At 37.0% G+C, this 23,341-nt stretch overlaps 1 protein-coding gene across 1 annotated transcript in view; it reads left to right on the top strand.

Moving 5' to 3' along the window:
- The first annotated feature begins 486 nt into the window (after positions 1-486).
- The window catches only part of NEURL1 (neuralized E3 ubiquitin protein ligase 1), a 139,452-nt gene continuing 116,597 nt past the window's right edge, over positions 487-23,341 (top strand). The window contains exon 1 of the mRNA XM_081955652.1: positions 487-579. Coding sequence (XP_081811778.1) covers positions 495-579 — 85 coding nt within the window. The 5' untranslated portion in view covers positions 487-494. The remainder of the gene's footprint in view (positions 580-23,341) is intronic.

Raw genomic sequence — 23,341 nt, forward strand, 5'->3', positions numbered from 1 at the left:
GCAGCTGATGGCTGAGCGAAGGCGGGGCCAGATGACATCCCTCCTCTTGCTTTGCCTGGGCAAGGTAAACTAGACGGAGTGAGCCAGCGGGAAAGGAGAGGAGGCGAGAAGGGACGCCGAAAGGAAAGCGGGACTCGGAAGCGAGGATTTGGTGGGATCCGAATCAACCTGAATTCCCCGAGGGATACAAAGCAGAGCGACGCAGAAGCCTTCCAGGCTATTAGAGCCCAGCCGGGAGACAGCTTCTTGCCGTTGGTTTCCCCATGACAGCCAAGGCGATGTGGACTTAGCTCAAGGAAACGCACCATTGATGGGGAAGGAAAAACAAAGGAGATCTTAAGCCGAAGGGGTATCGAGAGAGAGGAGGTGGAAGGTCCGAAGAGGGGAGGGGAGAGACCAGCGCTTGCTCCCCCACATGACCCCCTTCCTCTGACCCAGCACAACAAATCTAGAGCCTTCCAGTTCTTGTCATCCCTTTACCTGCCTTTGGTGCCATGGGGAACAGTTTCTCCAGTATCCCAGCAATGCCTAGAGGCAACCCCAGTCGCTTCCACAGGGTCCATCATCAACATCTCAAAGGTAAGATTACTTCATCTGATCTAGAACTTGGTGTGTAGCATGAAATGCTGACCGAAGCCCTTGAAAGTTTGGATATTATAGGAGTCCTCGATCAAAGCTTATACCCAATTAAATATCAGCCTCTAAACCCATCCACCCTCCTCTCCATTCTGTAATACATCCCAGGATGGGTAAAGTCACCCGAAACCCTTCCCCAATAAGAATCTTTTTTTGTTTTGCTTTCTCTCTCTCTTTTCTTTTTACTCTTGTGATAGGGAATCTTGTTGCAGAAATAGAAAAAAAACTCTTGTATGCAATCTTGTATCTGGGTACTTGGAAGTCAATGTTTTTCCTTGGAAATAAGTCTCATTGGCAGGGAAATGGGTTTATGCCTCTCCAGTTCTTTCTTCAGTTATGAATTGGGTAAATAACACATTAGGATGGCATCAAAAAGGAAGGAGGAATAACATGTCTTAAGGAACTAGGCGATATACTTCTGAATGAGTGTGCTGCAGCTCCTGTTGTCTTGGTAACCCCAGAAATGTCAGCTTTTTGAGTGGGAGGATCCATTAGGAATAACAGATTTTATGTGCATCAATGATATCCTGATGGTTGTAATTCGGATTTGATTAAATATTACAATCCTTTCTAGTTGCTGTTATGTTTAAAAATCTTCAGCTGGCCCTATTGACATAATTCCCAATAGATTTGTTTGCAAATCTAAATACCCAGCATATGAATCACCTGAGCTCTTTTAGTATACTGGAGTCCTAGGCACTGCACAAAAATATCCTGCTGGGTCACAAAACATGTAGCTCGAGTATACTTATTCCATAAATTGTTGGCGACTAAATGGACGTCATTTATACAAAATTAAGTTATTTCTCAATCACGGGAACTGTCTTATTTTAGAAAGTATTTCCATCTATTTATCTATTTATTTATTTTGTTGAAGGATCTAGAATAGCAGGTATATATTGTATGCATATTACATTCACTCATTCAGTTTTAAAATAAGACCACCAGGGTTGGCTGTTAAAAAGACGGTTAAACGAAAATGAACTTTCTGCATCCGGTGTTTTCCAATCTTTCATACTTGCACTTTGGTTGCTTCCGTTTGTTTACAACGTAAGAGGAGGTGATTAGGTATAGGACAATGTACAGATTGACAATGAAAAATGTTTGAAACCAAATCATCTATTGTTATTTTAATGAAGCTCCTATGTAGTTTCAAGAGTATTTTTGTCTAGTTATGCAAATGATGGTGAAGAAGGCAATTCCAACATGGACTGAGTCAGAGAGGGCAAGCAATTGCTCTGTTTAAAATTAGATGTGTAAAAAAGGAGGCAGGCAGATGAATCTTTCCCAGAACCATCATTCTGTATCAGTGCTGCATTAGTTAGGATTCTGTTGTAAACTGCCAAGAAAGATTTATCATTAGAACAAGCTTCTCAACTGGAAATTATTCTGGGAGAAACTTAAATTATAGAATCCATAGGCTGACTCCACATATCCTCATAAATATTATTAGCTTATACTTCTGGAACACAAATGCAGCTTGGAATAACCTCACTTGAATTGCTTTCATATGACATGCTTTTGGGTGCATTTCATCTTTCTTCCTGATCCTCAGTTAAACTGAGTTTGGTTGCTGGGCTGTCACTACTTCTGGCAAATAAACAAAATGGTCCTTGTATAGTTTAAATGCTAGAGGATTGAAATCACTAGAACTAAGTGTTAACTAAGCTTTCTCTTGCCTTTTAAAAACAATCCTGCCAAGTAACTCCCAGGGACAATATGTGTTTTTTCCAATTTTTTTTTCCAAAAAGAAGATTGCCTTAGGTCCTACGTTTACATGAAGAATAAACAAGTTTGATTGCATTTGACAGATTCCTGTAAAATGCTTCGGAGGCATAGCAGCACAAAATTATAAACGTGACACTATTTTATTACACTTGTGGAAATATATTTTAACTGAAGATGTATTTTATTTCAGTCTATTTTCCTAACAATTTTTCAGATTGGGAGGGATGCAGAAATCCTCATAACTTTAATGATGTCTGTTTGTCTTTAAAATAAGGACTTCTTGCTCATCTTTGTGAACAGACTTCTCCAAAAAAGATAGTGGTACTAATACTAAAATTCAGAGTCCATAAAAATTATATATAGTAGAGAAGAGTTGTAGGCTATCTCTCTTTCTTAAAGTCCATCTATGCCAATCAGTGGTCTACGAAATATGTTGGGACATTTTGGATCATATACGGCTAACGGACCTAACCCATCTGGAAGAGATCAGATTGGGAAAGGTTGTTATAGTTCTTGCAACTGTACAACTAGATACAATATCATTTTTCCAGCTGCATCTTACTTTTTCAGTTATCCAAATTGTTTTAAAGAAGGCTACCTATACCCACATTTATACATTCGGGTAAATTTGGTGAACGTCATCATTTTTTTCTTCTCAAAACTTTTTTAAAAGTATAAAATAAAAAAAAGCAAAAAACCCCATTAAAAATAAAAAGAAATGAGTAAGAAAGGGAGAGTGGGGAATGGAAACAGAAAGGAACAAAAGCTATACAAAGAAAGTAACTTCCAGCTTCCTTCAATACAGAATAATCTAAATATCAATGACTTTTTGAATTAGAATGAACGATAACCAACAGTATTTCTATTTATCATAAACAAAGTAATTACCAAACGCAGAACTTCATCAATTTGTGATAAGCAGATTCAGAAGAAATTTGATAGCATCTTTTTAGGCTTTTAGTGTTACCTTTTGGATTTTTGTTTACCATAGAATAACATAGTTATTCTCCTAAAAAAGGACAAGATTATGAATGACATTTGGTGATTAAGTTTGAATCAATCTCTCGGTTTCAATTTCTGTCCATTTTTTATTTTTCTGATTCTATAGTACATTCATTTTAGCCTATTTGAATCAATTAATGAATTCATCATATAATAAATCTGTATAAAAATCCACATTTTTATGTATGTTTCTCCTAATATCAACATTGTTATATGCATTTCTTTGTGTTTGGCATGATATTTTCCCTTATAGAATAGAATACAGTATATTTTGTGTATATTTTGTGTGTCTCCCCCTATTTTACCCATTACTGGATATTCTTTTTGAATATACATTTTTAAAGTCAGTCTGATTTTTCAAATTGCTGTAGTTCAAATAGCTTGACACACAGGTAGAATTTTTATGCTTTTGAATGTCACCTATTGTAAATACCCATTGTATTTGTAACTTACAAGAAACATACAAATCTTCTGAAAAGTACCATAACCAGGTCAAGTATAAACATGACCTTGATGGGGGACTTCAGAGAGCTCATGGGGGCTAAGAAGCAAGCCATGTAAAAGCAATAGGACTGAGTGTGGGATTTTTAAAATTCAGTTTCTTGAACAATAAAGACATATCTTCTGTGAAAGACTGTCTTTATTTTTTTCCATTGCCTTTACCTTATCCCAATCCTCTTGAATATGGTAGCATTTTATTGTGATTCATCACATATTTAAAAGAAAGGTGATTATTTCAGAATGAATTAAGTAATAATAGTATACAATCAAGTCATTTTACAACTTGGCAAGTAGTTACAAATGAACAAAATATGCAGCACTGAAAAAGGCCACCAAGATAGCTTGGCTTTCTATAGGGATTCAGAAATGCCCTTTGCATTTGGAGATTCCTGAAACCTTCTTCTCCAATCCAAAACTGGATGTAAAACTCTACATAGAGTGTATACAGCATGCCACCTAATACTCTTAATATGTAGCTTTTAGGGGAGTAAGGACAGAAATAGACCTATAAATAAAAATCAAAGTTGCTTTTCAATTTCTTAAATATATATTTCCCTCTTTCTCTGTGTCATATATTATATGTGTGTATACACGTATGTATGTATGTATGTATGTATGTATGTATGTATGTATGTATTTATTTATTTTGTCATGTTTATGTAGTGTATATTGGAGGTGGTGACCCTTTGGAACTGTATGCAATGAAATTTCATTTAATATATGCTGATTAGTGTACATTCAAATTGAAAATAAAGTTATTATCCTATTCTATTCCATTCCATTCCATTCTATTCTCTTTATTTTAGAAAGAAATAGCTTGTAAAATAAATTTGGGGAAGATGAATTATTTTTGTAAAATTGGCTAAATTTGAAATCTACAGAGGTGTTTTCTGCAACAACTTGGGTTTATTTGTATTCCATTTTCCCAATATGGCATGTCCATTAAAATTATATATAAACACACACACACACACACACACACACACACACTAAACAACACACAAATGTATAACCAATAAACAACATACAATTAAAATATCCATGTTAAAAATTAAGAAACCAATACTTGTACAAAATTAATGACTAATAATAAAATGAGATAGCCAAGGTATAAAATCAAAACCAATTAATTTGAAATAAAGATGATAAATTTGAAAATTAATTTATTTGAAAAATCAATATAGTGTAAGATGATGACTTCAACTAATCTCTAGATAATCCACTGAAAAGCTGGGCATCTAGATCATCAAAAGGGATAGGAGAAGTATTGATTATAAGGGGACATCTATCTAAAAGGCCTGAGCAGACACTTAGAAATGGTTCTTCCAGGCCTCCATTATACCTCCATGAAGGGAGGTATAAAAACATCTCCTAGATACAATGTCCTGGATGGACCCATGCTTTTGAATGGAATGTTAATTTGTAAGAATTGTAAAATTAACCAAATATTTTTAGATGTTAGAATTGTCTTTTATATATTTTTAATTAACCACTCTCCATTTTTTGAAGCTCGGGTACTTTCAGTTTCAATGAAATCCACTAAGGCTAAGAATATCAGCACTTTATTAGACAACATGCAAAGTAGTTTTCCTTATCTCAGCATTTTGAAGCAAAACAATAATGAATGATTCACTTTCTTTTGTCCACATGAAGTGGCATGAATATACTTTTGGACTTCCTTTTCAGTCTGTTCCCAATTTGCTAACTCAATCTCCTTTGAGGATTTATGCTGTAGCTTGCAGAACGTCATTAAATATTCACATAACTTTTCTAATAGCAAAGCAAGGTGTTTATTGGGTGAAAAAAATTGGGTGAGAATAAATAAAAAAAAGAGAACAGAAGGTACCAAACCCAAGTCCACTCCCTGATATCTCAGGGATGTACACTTTATTCAGGGCACATACTTTACTGAACAATTTCTCATAGAATAAATTGCAAAGCAGAAAATCTTGTAAATGTTAATGAACAATTCAAGAAAATGATTGAAAGAAAACAAGTCTCATAATTTAGAATATTTGTCACATTAAAAATGAATTTTGTCCTGTGGGGAAAATTGCATGTTGCGTGTAAAATTATACAATGCATATAATAAATGTGAAAGTTTGATAATAAATTGCTTGGACTTGGTTTACTTTGGTCAGAGGTAGGTTGCTGCTGGTTTGGCCTGGATTGGGCGAACAGGTAGTAGCAGCAGCAGCAGGAGGCTCCACCCACCCACCTGGATGCTTTTGCACATGTGTAGAAACGTCACACGCGAATGGGAGCACGCACAGGAGTGTGTCCAAACCAGTAGTAAAAAAATTAGCAACCCATCTCTGGTCTCGGTGCTTCTTTCTTTGATAATATAAAAGATAAAAAGAATATGATAAAGTATACATGAACCTAAACAAAAACAATGCCCAAGCCTTCCTAAAATTCCATGAATGAGACAGATTAATTAAAGAATTAATGTCTCACTTGGAATCACTCTAAAATTGTGGGCCATTATTTCAGTGTTTGGGGAATCACAAGAATAACTATTTTTCCACTTTATGCAAAGCTGATTATTTACATGAATTTGCCTTTGGGATATTGGGTTATACCAAAATCAGAATATGACGTTTGATATTGTATGCATATGATTAGTTTGGAACATGTATATATTGCAAAATTATGGTCTCCGTACTGTATTTCCCATGTGCACAGACCCCTGAAATGGTGGTGGAAACAGGCCTTATGTCCATGTATGGTCATGATATAACAAACTAACATTCTTTTTCCTTTCTCACAGCTCAGAATCTTTGCTTTTATTTAAGAATTCGGAACATTGAATAAACATGATTCCAGGATAAAAAGAAGTTCAAAGCTTTATGTTAGATATGACAAATGTATTATGCAACTGCTCTGCCTTTTTCCTGGTTCTAATAAGGTGTTTTATTTTTAAAAAAAGATACTTAAAAGTCAGCACTGCATTGTTCCATACCTGGTCTATATAATAGTTGTGCAAAACATGTACCACCACCACCTAGATTTATCCCATATGGGTTTCCTCCAACTGTAGGTGGGACAATTGCCGATAGTGGGATCCCAGCTGCTCTTTCCATTTGACCTTGTAACAATGTGCTTCGAATATTGTTTCTTGTCCCATTATTATTCTATTACTGTGAGCACAGCTTTGATTCCATTCTTTGTTTATGGTGAAACAAAACCATTCTTCTACCAGGTCTCTTGCCAAGAATCAAGAACAAAGGAAAAATCTAAGGTTCCCTTTCACAATGAGATCGAAGATAAAAATTGCAGAATTTTTGTTGCAGTTTTTATACTTTTCCAGAGTGCAAATTAAGCAAATTAGTTTTTAATTTCAGGAAACAAAATTTTGGGACAGGTTGATCATTTTCTCCCCTTTTCCCAAAAATTGGTGCCAATCAGAAGCAGAGTAATTTTTCAACATGGAGCTCCATCTATTTCTTCAAGCCCCACCAAGGCAAGAAAGGACATTCACTTACCTAATGCTGCACTGTGCTTCATATGTTTTTGGAAGTAGTAAAATGATTGCAGTAGTATTGCTTTTTAGTGTGACTGCACACCCAAGAAGAGTAACAGGAGCCAGGAAGATGGGGGAGGGATGTTTTTTCCTGTTCACTGAATTCTCAATGGGAGGACAGAGATAGTCATCCTCAATCAAACACAAGGGAAACTACCCCGATTGCTCAGGGAAGAGGAGGTGTTACTTACCAGAAAGAGTAAGGTTGCCTTGCATTTCATATAATAGTTGAGCTACTCTGTTTTTTCATTATGGATGTTTCCATGGTTGGAGTACAGCAGCTACTAATTATGGGAGTATGAATGTGAGAGATATAATTTCCATTCATTTAGCATCCACCTGCCTTCTGCCACCTTGCTAATTTTCACCTCCAGTATTTTATTTCAAGGCTGTAGCTTTGTTTTCTATTTATTTCACTGATTTGTACAGTTAATATCATATTCTCCATAAGGGGGAAAAAACCCTCACTTTGGGTTAGTCTGACAAGGCACACAGAAATTCACACCCCATTCCATTTTTGTGTGTTTCATATGTCGCTGGTATGTTCTGTGAGGCCTTCTGTTTCACAGGGCTGTAATTATTGCCCTTTTAATTATTTTATTCCTCAGTTTCTCTTTTTCCCTTCCCTTCTTCCTTAAAACCTCAATAGCTGGTACTGGGTGATCAGGGTAAAGGTTACTCAATAAGAGATTGAAGATGTTATTAAGATAATCCAGCATAGGAAAGGCAGCATCTGTAAATCAATATTTGAGTGGCAAAACTGAAAGGTTAGAGAGAATTCTTTTTCCCAAGAATGGAGATAAGAATCTTAGCAGTTTATTATATGCCCCAGGCATTTATAACCTGTTAGTGCCTTTCCTTACTGGATGCCTTCCAGCGGCATTATTTGCAGAATTCTCAGCCAGATGATCAATTTGGGGGTGCTGCTATTTCCAATATATTTCGTGAGCAAATTTTGAGAAACACAGGACTACAGAGATCTACATTTAGTAGAGATTTTGTGTACTGCTTTGTTTGCATATTTGTCAAATAGAAGTAGTAGTCCTGATTGTAGCTTTATTAAAAATAATAGCCAAAACTGATTCTAAGGTAACTTTTATTTTCACTTCAAAGTATTTGTAGACATCTGCAAAAGGTGAAGGAAACAGGAGATTTTTTGCAGATTCTGTTCCTTATACACTAGCATGCAACATTGTGACCAACTACAAAATTGTGGAGCTTGCTTCTTGATGTCATGTTGCACATTTTGTCATTTTGCTGCCATTGTGTTTGGGAAAGGAAACCTGTATGTCTGGGATTGAATTAATATTGGTGATGGCTAAGAAAGTAAAGGACAGGAGAATGAAGAAATTGGGGAGCAGAAGAAACTGTTGTGTGAGGGTCAGGAAATTGTTAGATCTGTTGTTAGAGTTTTCCTTTAAAATACAGAGAACTCTTTAGTTTTGTGCTTTGAAGGCTGTTCTCAAATATTTTTATGGTAAATGTGATATGTATTTATGATCTGTGTATTTCTGGATGTTATAATGCTTTCTGGTTGGTTAGTGTATTTTATTATTGTAATATTTCCTCTTTTATTGTAATACTATATAAAACTTGATACATTGTGTTGTTTCAATAGTACTATTTATGTAATATGTTTAAAGTTATGAGCATTCTATTATTTAGAAAGCCTAGAGTACTGAAAATAAAAAGAGAACAATTAAAATTCTGCTTTTAATTGAAGTATAGGATATCAATATTAAAGACATACGTTTATTTGATTTGCAATCCAAAGTTAAGTGTAATATAAAAGCAAATGGTTGCATCAAAGTATTAGATTAGTTATATAATAGTTTGGTCTTGAATTATTTGCTTATTGTTAAGATCTCCATTGTATTATTACTTAATGTCTGTGCATTGTATTTCAATAAGAAAACAGCTTATTCATTGCTACTATTTCCTGATGTATGAATAATATATACAGATATTTTGTGAATGGGATCATACATAGGTAATCCTTGATTTATATCCATTCATTTAATGATTGTTTGAAGTTACAGGTTGCTGAAAAAAGTGACATAATCATTTTTCACACTTACAACTGTTGTAACATCCCCATGTGATCAAAATTTGGGCATTTGGCAACTGGCATGTATGTTTGACAGCTGCACTGACCTGGGGTTATGTGATCACCTTTTGTGACTTTCCCAGCAATGGAAGAATTCAGATTTGCTTAATGACCGCTTGATTCATTTGACAACTGCCGTGGTTTTCTTAGCAACTATGGCAAAAAGAGTTGTAAAATGGGGCAAAAATCATTTAACAACGGCCTTGCTTAGCAATGGAGATTTTGGGCTCAGTTGTGGTTATAAGCCAAGGACTACCTGTAGCTATTAAAATATAGTCAAGATGACATCTATTTGTACTTTGTACATCTTGAGTCTATTGACTTCTGAATTCATTGCTGTTTCTTGGGAGTTGGACTCAGGCTTTCATTTAAAAAAACAACAAGGATATCTGCTTACTGATAATCCTAAACAAAATATTGGTAAGTGTTGAAATATTGTACAGTTACCCAAACAGACTGAATATTGTTAAGATGTAACCAGACAGAGCGCTTTGTGATGAGGAAGGGGAAAAAAATTTAGTATTATTTTGTGCATCTATGCATTTTTATTATCCTTTTATAAAGGACAACTCTGAAGTAGAAAATGTTGACCAAAATTCTTGTTTGTTTGAATACACATAGATTTTGGTGATATGCTATGCTACAGTGTTGTCCTTTTTAAAGAATCTATCTGAAATGCATAAGAGATTGCTGATCAAAATTCCTCCTTCATGAACAAGGTGAGGCAGTGTAATAGTTTCATATAATTAGGAACAGACCACAATTCCCACTAAACCTGGATATAGTATATTTGTTCATATGATAGTTGTTGAACCATCTGACTTGAAATTTTAATTTGATCTATTTTTTAAAATTTGAACACATTATAATTTCTTGTATTTCAATATTTTCCCAATCCACGAATAATAAATTTTAGATTTCCTCATCTTACATGAAAAAATAGGTTGGAAAAGAGAGAACATATAAGATTGATGTGGCTTGCAATCACAACCAAGAAGTTGAATTCATGCTTATGAATCAAACCATTCTCCTGAGAAACATATTTAAAAACAAGACTTGTGCATTTATTTTAGTGTTTCAAAGATTTTCACAGCTATCTATGATCTTGAGTATCTGAAGAACAAAATATTGTAATATGCACAGTTGCTTAATGTCCAAGTTTAGTTTATACAAATCTGCTGCAGATGAAGAAATGAAGTTATAAATGGACTGAAGATCAAATAGAATGCAACTGATAAGCTTTCCTAAGATGTTTTCGGGGGTGGGGGGTGGGGTGATGTCATTGATATTTGTGGGATGATTGTTTCTTTAATCTTATTTCCCATGAGAAGTTGAAGGGTACAGTTGAAAATTGTAGATTACATACATTATTACTTCTACTCCCCATCATTTGCTAGATGAAAACAGCGAGAATTCAAAGTGGCCTTGTCTGCAAGTGTTATTGAAATGAACAGGATATTTATAAAAAATGTATATAAACTTTTTTCATATGTAAATAACTTTTCTGTAAAGGAAAAATATACTTTTTAATGATTGTTGTTCCATTAACTCTACTCAGGGGTTTCAAACTCACAGTCCGCGGACCGGATGCGTCACACGCTTGCCATGCCCACCCCCATCCAGTTTAAGATTGTAATAGGGAAGGCAGATGGTATTTTTTCATGTATCTTATATCGTAGTTTTTCTCAAAAACTATTTGGATTATATATTTAATATTGAGAATTGAATTTCTTTATTGGATTGCATAGCATGAGGAGGCTATGATGTATGGGCAGTATGAAACTTATAATTAATAATTTGTCACACCTAGAGCTGGGAAAGACTGATCTGGACAGGTAAAGAGAGGAGCAGAAGGCTAGTACTATTTTTAAGTAGCTGACTACTCTACACCATTGCATTAAATGTAGAAATCCAATAGACTTTACTACTGTGACGGTTTAATTTTCCAACCAGCACAAATGCATCATGTGAAGGTTAAAAGCACAGTACCTAATTTAATCATGTTGCTTTAGCAACACAATGTGGGGCAAAATAGTCTCCTTGGCAACACTCTTATCTGTTTGATTAACAATAGTTATAAACATGGAAGCTGATTTTAATAAGAAGCAGAATCATAGATAAATTCCTTTTATAGCTACAGAGGTTATAATCTGATAAAACATCCAATTCTGAAATGAATGGAAACATGATTATCTGTTGGCAAAGAAGTCATGTGGCTCCAAGGCGATCTTAGCTTATTTAAATTTGCTCTTAAAATAGGGGTAAAAACAGTTGCTTTGTGCCATAATAATATATTGTCCCAATTCGTTGGATATTTTTTTTCTCTGAAAGTAAACCCAAATGAATAAAATAGAGCTTATTTTGGATTGTCATATATAATATTAACCTTTTTGTTCTTTCTTTTCAAAATTGGAATTGATGAATATTTCATTTTAAAAATTTAGAGATTTTTTTCTGACTACCAGTATTAACTAAAACATTTTAATATTTTAAGCAGCTTTTTATCCCTATTAGTGTTTTGTTTTCACTCACTATTTTGTTCCTTATCTTTAAACTAAAATCAGTAGTTCAACTATATTGTAAAAATAATTGGCTATGGTAGGTGGTCACAATAGTGTATGCCACATTAAAATTAATTTATCATTGGTGCCGGTGATAATTGCTCCAATGAAAACAGAGGATCCAACTATATCTAATTAGGCATTGCATTACAGTTACACAATATCAAACTAAACTAAGGCGTAGTCTCATGCTAATAATAGTTAACAAAAGGCGAAAATTATCACACTGGCTTGTGCAGTGAAATAATAGATCTGTGGCCAATGCCACCACCTACAACCAGGCATAACCCTCGTTCAAAGAATTAACATTATTCATTGAATAAGAGTTTGGCCCTGGAACATTTGGATGAACAGCATATTCAGATTTGGAAATTATGATTATCAATATACCTCAGGTTTAAAAAAATGTTTAGACTAATTCAGGTCTATTTTAAAAAATAAATGGGAGAAAAGAGACATTCAAATAGAGCATCAGATAAAACAGTGTTCTGAATGTGCAGCAACTATTAAGTTCACACCAGAGGTGGCATTCAGCAGGTTCTGACCAGTTCTGGAGAACCGGTAGCAGAAATTTTAAGTAGTTTGGAGAACCGGTAAATACCACCTCTGACTAGCCCTGCCCCCATCTATTTTCTGCCTCCCGAATCCAGCTGATCGGGAGGAAATGGGAATTTTGCAGTAACCGTCCCCCGGAGTGGGGTGGGAATGGAGATTTTACAGTATCCTTCCCCTGCCATACACACCAAACCACACCCACCAAGCCACACCACGTCACACCCACCAAGCCACGCCCATATAACCGGTAGTAAAAATTTTTGAATCCCACCACTGCTTCACACATAATACATTTTCGTAGTAAGTAAGCACAATGTAATTGTGACAAAATAACTTCACGATCATAATTTTAAAGGTTTGAGTTGATCCACCTTAATTACAACTAATTCTGTAGACCCACATTCAATAGTTTATGTTCCAAATGTTTTTTTTCCCCCTGAGATGACATGGCATGGCTAACTACTCTGAAGAATTGTAGATATGTTTTCCCCAAAACATTATTTTGCCTTTGGATCTGAATCAGTGCATAAGTCTAATAAACAGATTTAAGACCCAGAATGGAAAGTGAAGGGAAACAGTTCTTAATAATTAGTCCCTTGCATACAAAATTTGTTAATTTAGAAACTGAGCAAACCAATTGAACAAAACAGAGATAATCAAGGAAAACTGTTTTTGGAAATGAGTGCAGCCGGCTGAAAGGGAATGGGTGTTAAGCTTTTATTTTATTGTCTTGTATTTCCATATTATTTTCCAATATGATTCTAAAGTAGATCACCAAATGAGGTTTCTCTACTCACTTTAGTTTTTGCAATGGTTTTATTTGCAGTGTCAACAGTGATCCTCGTCCCAGGCAGATAATTTGATGAAAATACCAAATGCTGCGGTGCTATTAACTTTGATTTGTGGTGTTTGCTTTAGTTTCTTCTTTTATTGTGAAACTGAGTTGTAACTCTTAAGTCCTGGTCTAAATGTGGCAGAGGAAAATCCCTTTCTTTAAACTTGGGCCTGTTTGGTCATGTGTAAAGCATGTGTTTAACTGAAAATGCCTTCAGGGCGCACATATTGAAAGAGCTGAACTTAATATGTTGCAATTTTGTCCTCCTGACAAGCATATGAAATAAGTTAAGCTAAACAATAGTGACTGGCTTGAGGTTACTTGAGTTTCATGGCTCAGTGGAGATTTGAATATTACCCTAATCCAACAATGATACATGGCTTTGCCATTCCCTCCCACTGCAGTGTTCCATCATTTCAAGACTGTTTTAAAAATGTTGTTAAATCTGCTGTTGCTACACTATGCTCTTACAGCAGACACTCTCAGAAGAACAGAGAGCTGATTCTATAGACGGGAATGCAGTCGTCGCTGGAGCCCATGATAACAAGATAATCCAGGGACTCAAAAAAGTAGCTCATGGCTAATATCCAAAGTACCAAAACCTACTAAACATTCTACCTTTGCCTTCCTATAACAATTTTATAGTTTTTTAAAAAAATCCCACCTCTGAAATGATAAACATCTACTTTTTGAAGCAAAACATACAAAACTAGTTAACTTGTTCCTCCTGAATATCCTATCCTTTCAAAATCATAATCCCATTTCAAAAAATAATTCAACAAAACCAATGACATATTTTTGTGTATCTATATATTTATACCTACTGTTAATCTTTGTATGTGTGCAATGTGAACAGATGGATATATTAAAGGTTTTCTTCTGTTCATAGAAAGGCTATTGTTCACAATTTTCATAACTAGGGTCAGAAGCAGTCTTTCTCTTTTTGTTTGATATAGGTTATGGTTACTTAATCATAGAATATAGACAGCACCTTTAAGGTTCATCCAAAGATAGCTTCTTCTTTTACAAAATGCAAGCAATTTTGCAATTGTTATGCCTTGCTGGAGGATATTGTGCCTTTTCTATATGTATATCCTATTATGTTCCATCTATTTCACTGCTTTTATTCATTTTCCATTATTTAAAAAGATTGTGGTTTTAACTTGAAAAAAAGTGATTTACTGGGCAGCTGAAACAATGTTTAACATACATTACAGCTCTTCTGTAATTGAGTCCATCCACTCTGCTGCTTATTATCCATGTCTTTCCTCCCACCTTTTCCAGTATTGAAGACTTCTCCAGAACTTTACACAAAATGTTCAAAATAGAATAGTTTGTACTTTGAATGATTTGTTCATTTGTTTGATTTCCTGGCTATTCATGATATTCTCAGGAGTCTCCTCCAATACCAAAGTTTTAAAAAATGTCAATACTCTTCCTATCCAGCTTCTTAAAAATCCAACATTCACTTCTATAGAGTTTTACAGGGAAAATCATTGCTGCACAATTCTGATCTTTGTAGCTATGGACACACCAGGCATTTGAATGTGTTTTCCTTCATTGCAACTCTACCAAGTGGTAACCCTGTTTCCCTTTCTGTTGATAATTAATCCAAAAAGGCAAAAGCTCTCTACTATTTCATGTCAGTATCTTAACTGTCAATTCTATACTGGTTGCGGTATTGTCATCATTAATTTGGTCTTTATATTTCATCTTAATTTCATTGTTTCCTCGGCGCACCTTGATTTTATTTCTAATGAACTGCCCTTATTTGCTTAGCCTTAGGGCATTTTATCACTTTGTATTCAAGAAGGTTGACAGAGTCTGTTTTTAAAACATACAAATTTCTGGCAAAAGACAAAATCATATTCAAGTCCCATTTCTAATTTTTCCTGGGTTCAAGGTTAATACAGCTTTCTTTTCAACAAGATTTCATTCTCAAGCAGGTTTTGTGTTACTTGATTCTTTTCATTTATATCTTTTATCTATATCTTTCGTGTCAACTCTCATTAATTATAAGAATTAATAAAGCATCTCTTTATGTAATAAACATACTTAAAAGGTACAGTTAAGAGGTCATTCTTATGAGATCAGTATATCAATAACTTCAGCTTTTGAGAACAAATTAGCAAACAGCTATTTGTTTACTTGAGTCCTAGGGAGAAATTATGATTTGGAATCTTGCACTATAACAAAAAATACTGAATTTATATTCTAATGCATTCTCTGTCTGTAGGAAACACAAGAAAACTTTGGAGGATTTTTTCTTTGTACCTCTTTCTTTCTTTCTTTCTTTCTTTCTTTCTTTCTTTCTTTCTTTCTTTCTTTCTTTCTTTCTTCTTTCTTTCTTTCTGTGGCCAAATTATGGCCTTTCTTGTTTTATATTATTGTTGTCTTCCTGGCTGGTTTTAAAACGTAGTCAAAATATACTCTTTTCTTTTTTTATTTTGAAGAAAACATTCAGAAGACTGATATGGACTTTAATTAATTGCTACTACTCTTGAATTGTTAATTTAGTATTGCCCCAAAGCAGTGACGTGCGGTGAGGTTTATGGCTGGTGAGGCACTGACACAGTGGTGGGTTTCAAATATTTTTAGACTTGTGGACTTCAACTCCCAGAATTCCACAGCCAGGGATGCTCAGTTCCGATTTAAAATGACAGCATTTCTTTTTCTCCTTTGCGAAATAGGTTTCCTTTTTTCATTTTCTTTTTCTTCTCCCTTCCCCTCCTTCCTCCCTCTCTCCCTTCCTCCCCCTCTCTCAAACACACACACACAAACACACACACAAGTTGGATTGGATTATCTCTCCTACCCCCTTCCCTCTCACTCACTCTCAAACACACACACACACACACACAAAAGTTGGACTGGATATCTTTTCCAGTGGCTTGAAAGCAGCTCCTCTGCCATCCCCCTCATTCTCCTGGTGCCTTCCCCAAACACCTCCACCATTGCAAATGCAGCTGCTGTCTGGGTGGGAAATGCCTGGAATGCAATAAAGCCCACCCACTCACCTCCTGCTGGCAGGCTGGGGTGAGAGGAGAGGCAGAGAAGCCGGAGGGGAGCCGATCCAAGCCTTCCAAAAGAAAGAGGCTGGGGGAAAGTGTGTGTGCTACAGCATGGCTCTTTGCTTGGCTTCTGTGGATGACTCTGCTTAACTGTTTAAAAAAGCCTCTAAAAAAGCTCTACTATAAGGCAGGAGAACTGTGTGCCTCCCCTAAGTCAGGAATTTTTAGGCTTTTAACCATTGCTTAACTCTGCTTGAGTGATCATAAAACGCCTAAAGTCAGACTAGATGAGGCATGCAGTTCTCCTGCCTCATAGTAGAGGGCGCTTTTTTAGAGGCTTTTTCTAACAGTTAAGCAGAGTCATCCACGGTGAGGCAGCAACTAGCTCAGCTTTTTCCTTTTACATTTTTTTCTTTTTATGATGAGAACGGTGAGGCTGTGCCTCACTTGCCTTACCTGACTGCATGTCACTGCCCCAAAGTGATTCATTATAATAAATGTAAGTAGGAGGTTAGTGAATGATTGTTTTTCATCATCAGCAATAGTCATGAATATAATTGATTCTATGGTACTTACTACAGTAACACTGTCCCCATTCTGGTGTAACACAATTCAGCCCTATTTCCACTGAAATTAAAATTAAGGTTGCATATTCTACTGTTCTGTTTACCAGAGTTTTGTTGATAGTTTACAAATCTTGGAATAAGGACAGGCATTTAATAATTCTGAATGTGCTGTTCTTTTCTCTACTGTATCATTTTTCATGGATTTCCCTTCTGTTTCACACTGTTTTTTTAATCAACAGTCTGTTAATCCCATTTTAAATGTCCCCTGGATTGTTCCAAAATCATGTTACTGAAATTTGATGACAACCATTGTAACATTGGTGTACCCTTTTTGGTATTTGCGGCAACGATCCTCCGGCGGCAACGATCCACCCTGGCCCCTTGGTTTACCGAGGAGCTAAGGGTGATGAAATGCCGCAAGAGACGCCTAGAGAGTCGTTGGAGATCCTCCCGTTCCGAATTTGATCGAACACAGGCACGAGCCCACTTAAGGACGTACCTTGTGGCATTGAGAGTGGCCAAACGCCAATACTGTGCCACTCTCATTGCATCCGCAGAGAACTGCCCTGCTGCCCTGTTTCGGGTGTCCCGCTCCCTCTTGTTTCAGAGGCCGCGGGAGGCCCCTCTACAGGGCAGAGCAGAGGAATTTGGGAAATATCTGCAGGATAAAATCGCTCAAATCCGGAGGGATTGGGTCCCTGTCAGTGGTCCAACGGAGACGTCGGTGGCGAGTCTTGAGGATTCGACCTGGGAGGAGTTTGACTTGGTTGCCATCGAGGATTTGGACAGAATGCGTGGACGACTGCGACCCACCACATGTTTATTGGACCCGTGCCCCTCCTGGCTTGTACTGGCATCCTAGGAGGTTACACGAGACTGGCTCCTGGGCCTAGTGAACGCTTCGTTGAGCGAGGGGTCTCTCCCGGCCGCCTTGAAAGAGGCGGTGGTGAGACCCTTGCTCAAGAAGCCTTCCCTGGACCCTTTGGAGCTGGCCAATTATCGTCCTGTCTCCAACCTTCCCTTTCTGGCGAAGGTTGTAGAGAGTGTGGTGGCTTACCAGTTTCCACGACATCTGGAGGAAAATGATTATCTAGACCCGCGCCAGTCCGGCTTCCGCCCCGGTCACAGCACAGAGACGGCCTTGGTCGCGTTGGTGGATGATCTCTGGAGGGCCAGAGATAGAGGTTGCTCCTCTATCCTGGTCCTATTAGACCTCTCGGCGGCTTTTGATACCATCGACCATGGTATCCTGCTGCGCCGGCTGGAGGGGTTAGGGGTCCGGGGCACCGTTCTGCGGTGGTTCGGCTCCTACCTTTCTGGCCGGACACAGCGTGTGTTGGCAGGGGAGGAGAGGTCGACCCTACGCCCCCTTACTTGTGGGGTGCCACAGGGGTCGGTCCTCTTGCCACTCCTGTTCAACACATATATGAAGCCGCTGGGTGAGATCATCCGTGGTTTCGGGGTGGGATATCATCTGTACGCTGATGATACTCAGCTGTACTTTTCCACCCCGAACCACCCCAATGAGGCCGTCGAAGTGATGTCCCGGTGTGTGGAAGCCGTACGGGTCTGGATGGATGACAACCGACTCAAACTCAACCCCTCCAAGACTGAGTGGCTGTGGGTACCGGCTCCCCGGTTCAGCCAATTAATTCCATCATTGGCCATCGGGGGCGAGCAACTGGCCCCTGTGGAGCGGGCGCGCAATTTGGGCGTCCTCCTGGATGCCCGGCTGTCCATGGATGACCATGTGACAGCCGTGGCAAGGGGGGCGTTCCACCAGGTTCGCCTGGTGCTCCAATTGCGCCCCCTACTGGACCGGGATGCCTTACGCACGGTCACTCATGCGCTGGTGACGTCTCGCTTGGACTACTGTAACGCTCTCTACATGGGGCTTCCCTTGAAATGCACCCGGAGGCTACAGTTGGTCCAGAACGCAGCCGTGCGGGTAATTATGGGGAGTACTAGGTACTCCCATGTGACACCGTTCCTGCGCGAGCTGCACTGGCTTCCTGTGGTCTATCGGGTGTGTTTCAAGGTTTGGATAACGATCTTCAAAGCGCTCCATGGCTCAGGACCTAGTTACCTGCGGGATCGTATTCTGCCCCATACATCCCTGCGACCAATCCGCTCGCACAGAGAGGGTCTCCTCCAGGTGCCGTCCACCAGGCAGTGCCGGGGGGCGGCGCCTAGGAGTAGAGCCTTCTCTGTGGCGGGCCCAGCCCTGTGGAATGACCTCCCCCCGGATATTAGGAATACCTCTGACCTCCGCTCCTTTCGTGTAAAGCTCAAGACCCACCTATTTCAAGTTGCTGGCCTGGCTCAACTCTGATCCAATCATATCGCTCCTGACGGGTTTTTTATTTGGGATTTTAATTGCATCTAATTTACTTAGGGGTTTTTAAACATTGTGTTTTTACTTGTTTTTATTTACCAGTTCGCCTCCTCCTAGTATATGTTTTGTATATGTCTTGGTATATGTTTTTGGTATATGTATGTTTGTCTATATATTTATTTCCTATGTTTTGTTGTACGCCGCCCCGAGTCCTTCGGGAGAGGGTGTGGCTAAGAAATAAATATTTATTATTATTATTATTATTTCAAAAAGAAAACCATACAAAAAATAGGCAAGCTAAATCTTTGGTAGGCTTAATATTTTATTTTGAACTCCTCCAAACTCTGCAATAATTTTTTATAAAGAAAACAAAATTAACTTATATAAGCACTCAAGACAGCTTATAATAGTAAACAGCATACAATAAAACCAATATAACTGGAAAAAATTAAAATAAATGTAGGTAAATTCAACAGATGGTTGAAAGTTTAGAAAAAGACATATTTTTTTGCCATTTCCCTAAGTACTATGTGGGGAGAAGTACTATGTGGGGAGAAGTACTATGTGGGGAGTAGTCACACAAAAGAAAATTCTTTTTCATACATACTGTGTAAATAGCTAACCTTTGGGCACAGGGACATCTTCAGAAGGGTAACTGGGCAAGTTCAACACTGGGGATTGATTGGATGGACAATTACTAAACTATTACTGTAAGTGCTTTAAATGTCAACATTAACGCCAACATTAAATTGTAGCCAATTGGCAGCTAGTGCAAATATTTCAATTCAGGAAACATGTGACTCTATCATTTAGTGAACTGGCCACTTCTTTTGCATCTCTTCAATTTCCAGACACCTTTCATGGGTAGCTTCACATATCATGCATTGCAGGAGTTAGTAACTAGGTTAGTAACCAAGGTATGGATAAGTATTGTTGGTCTGACAAACTCAGAAAAATAACTGCAATTCTCCTCACCTACAGATCAGTGATAATTGGGAGTGAAGAAACAATCCTAAACAGAAACTACTTTTTAAAAATGCATATTTAAGCAAAGTAATATAGAGGCTCATCATTCCACTATTTCATTTAAGGAACATTTTTATCACTGTTAAAATCAAAGCATCCAAGAAAGTTGTATGTACTGACTCATTTGCATTAGTAATGTGGTTCTTTGACCTACATGTTGGGAAGGCAACATTAATATTGCTAAATAATAACAATGTTTACATTTAAAAAAGAAAGTATTTTACACAGAGAAAGTTTTCAGTTTTGGAAAAAGAAATTCTGAAATTTGACATAGATCTGTCTTTCCACTAAAAATATTTTGCAATAGGGGTTGACACTAGAATGAACAATTGATTCTTCAGTTTCAAACTTCGTAATTGTTTTGTTTCTTGAGGACTGCTTCATAAGTTACATTTCTACAGCTGTCTGTCAAAGTATTTTTAGATGCACATCTTACCTATAATATAATATGCAAACAAATGATATGGCAATATCATGGGGAAAACCTATTGTGCCTTATCAGTATAAAAGGTTTTGGCTGTCTCTGATCAGAAGATTTTATATAAGTCAAAATATCCCTAATATTCCGTATATCCCTAAAGTTAAGAAAGGGATTAAGCCCTAATGTTCAGACATTATTTGAATAAGTAGAACAATAAAGCACTTTAAAAACTGATATTTATTATGGTGTAGGTCTAGTAAACATGCCTTCTTCATCAGAAACATGGAGCATTATCTTGAAAAACAAGCATATAGTCAGCTATCATTTCTGGTGTGGGAAAATAAAAAAAGAGGGAAATGAAATGCAGAAGGAACAGAAAGTAGAAATGTACTTCTCTGTGAACAGTTACAAAATCAGATTTGCCTTATCTGAATCAGATAAGTATGGCTTAATGTTGTACTGGTGAGCCAGTTAAGATATCAAATAAAATAAAAAGCCTCATTAAAATAGCAACAGAATAAAGAGATGAGTCTAGATCAGTCACTTCTCACATTGGAAAGTCAACATGTTGTTCCATATGTTTTTCAATATTGCACTTCTAAATATCAGATTTGTGTTGTCCATTTATCTGAGGGATAAGCAATCTAATGGTCCACAACTTCCACAGACACATGCCATTGTTCATGCAGGGCGCTAGAAATTAAAACCCAGAAGACAGAATAATTTTTGTTATTTTTTCTCAGCTTTTGTATACTATTGGAATATTATATTTGGAATATTATATGACTATGGAGAGAGAGAATAGGTATTATTATTTGATAGCTTTTTTTTTACACTGATAGGACTTCTTTAACACTAAATGAATCTGTCAGTCTTGTTGAAATCCTTGTTGTGCATGTCTCTGAAATATTACTGTCTTTCATATTTTTCTTCTTAAAGTCCTAAACCCCAAAGATCTGAGCCCAATCTTCAAAGATCTTGTCTAGGAAGACAGCTGTACCTATTTAACTTGAAAAATATTTTGGTACTCTTGTTTTTTCAGAATTTTTACACAAATCTGTCAATGATTGCTAGACATGACAGCTATATACTCCCAAGTCAAAAGCCTGTATCTCTGGATTCCATTTTCTAGATTGAAAAGCTAGAAGATTTTGCTGTTGTTCTTGTGCCCTACTATCCAGGTTACTCACTGGGGAAAACTGGATGCTGAACTAGATAGGTCTTTGATTTAGTACAGAAAATGCTTACATTCTTCTGAGTGCTGCCCTCTGGTCAGAATATCATACACAGATGCTTTTCCCTCCTCTTACTTCTGCCAATTTCTGTTTGCTGTAAGCACTATGCCTTGACCTTTCAAGGTATGATTAACACATCACTCACCTTGTTACCATAGCACTACTGCCTCCAGGTACTACTTGCACCTAATGTGAAATACTTCAATGATCTGACAATTTAATTTTTGGTAATTATGTTGTCTATTTTAGAAAAGAACTATTTTTGTTCAGTGGTCATTTCTGTGGACATCATGTGCATTAGTTTTCAATCTCTGTATTTAAAGTATGTATTCAAAATGATGTGTTTATGCAACTCTCTGTAGAGTAGTGATTCAGAGTCAAAATAAAAGTATTTAAATTGGAAACAAAGGACATTGTACCCTTATTTTTCAATTTTATCTAGCTTGTTGTTCTCTACCAAATCTCAATCTTTTTATACAGAGAGACAAAGGAATAGGCCTGTGATCTGTTCTATCACTGTGTTATTATGTTGTCCATTGAACTGTGGTGGTAACAATGTATTCAATAGGTCACAGGTGTCAAATTCGATCATGTCACGTGATGTATTGTGACGTATCATAACATTTTTTGCCTTTGCAGGGCCAGGGTGGGCGTGGTCTGCGGGTGACTCATCCAGCCCACAGACCGCCAGTTTGACAGGCCTGGTCTATATGGAGTACAGGTAAAGGGAATTGAAATCCAAAACATCTGGAAACCTTTAGGTTGCTAATCCTGTGACATATTTCTTACACAAAACACCATGGTATCTCTCCCTCCCATCTTTGAATGGAAAAAGAAACAACCTGGTAACCTCCACATATTTTGGAACTCAGCTAATTATACTGACTTTGTTGTTTAAAGCATTTGAAGGGAATCATGCTTTATTCTTGCCATACAGTTATGGCTCACACATATATATGTCAAATAGCTATGGCTTTCTGGTGTGCTTATTGGAGTATGTATGTGTGTGCATTTAGCACAAAATATTACAATTGTGCATGGTGATATGTTTGTGGTTACTAGGTTTTGCAAGCATTTTTCATATAAGAACTGTTTGAATTGTATGAAATTATGCGTTGAGTTTATGTGCTTTATTTAGAGGATAACTAAAACAATGTAATTGTATAAAGTACATGTATTACACATACATTTCCATCCAAAATCTGAGCAGTTTTGCATCTGATATTAACTGCTGAGAAGTTGTTTAGCTGGAACTGTGAGAAATCTGTGAACTCTGACCTAGGGGAACAGAATAGCAAA

Source organism: Natrix helvetica, assembly GCF_964273705.1.
Source record: "Natrix helvetica genome assembly, chromosome: 5".
Lineage (NCBI taxonomy): Eukaryota > Metazoa > Chordata > Lepidosauria > Squamata > Natricidae > Natrix > Natrix helvetica.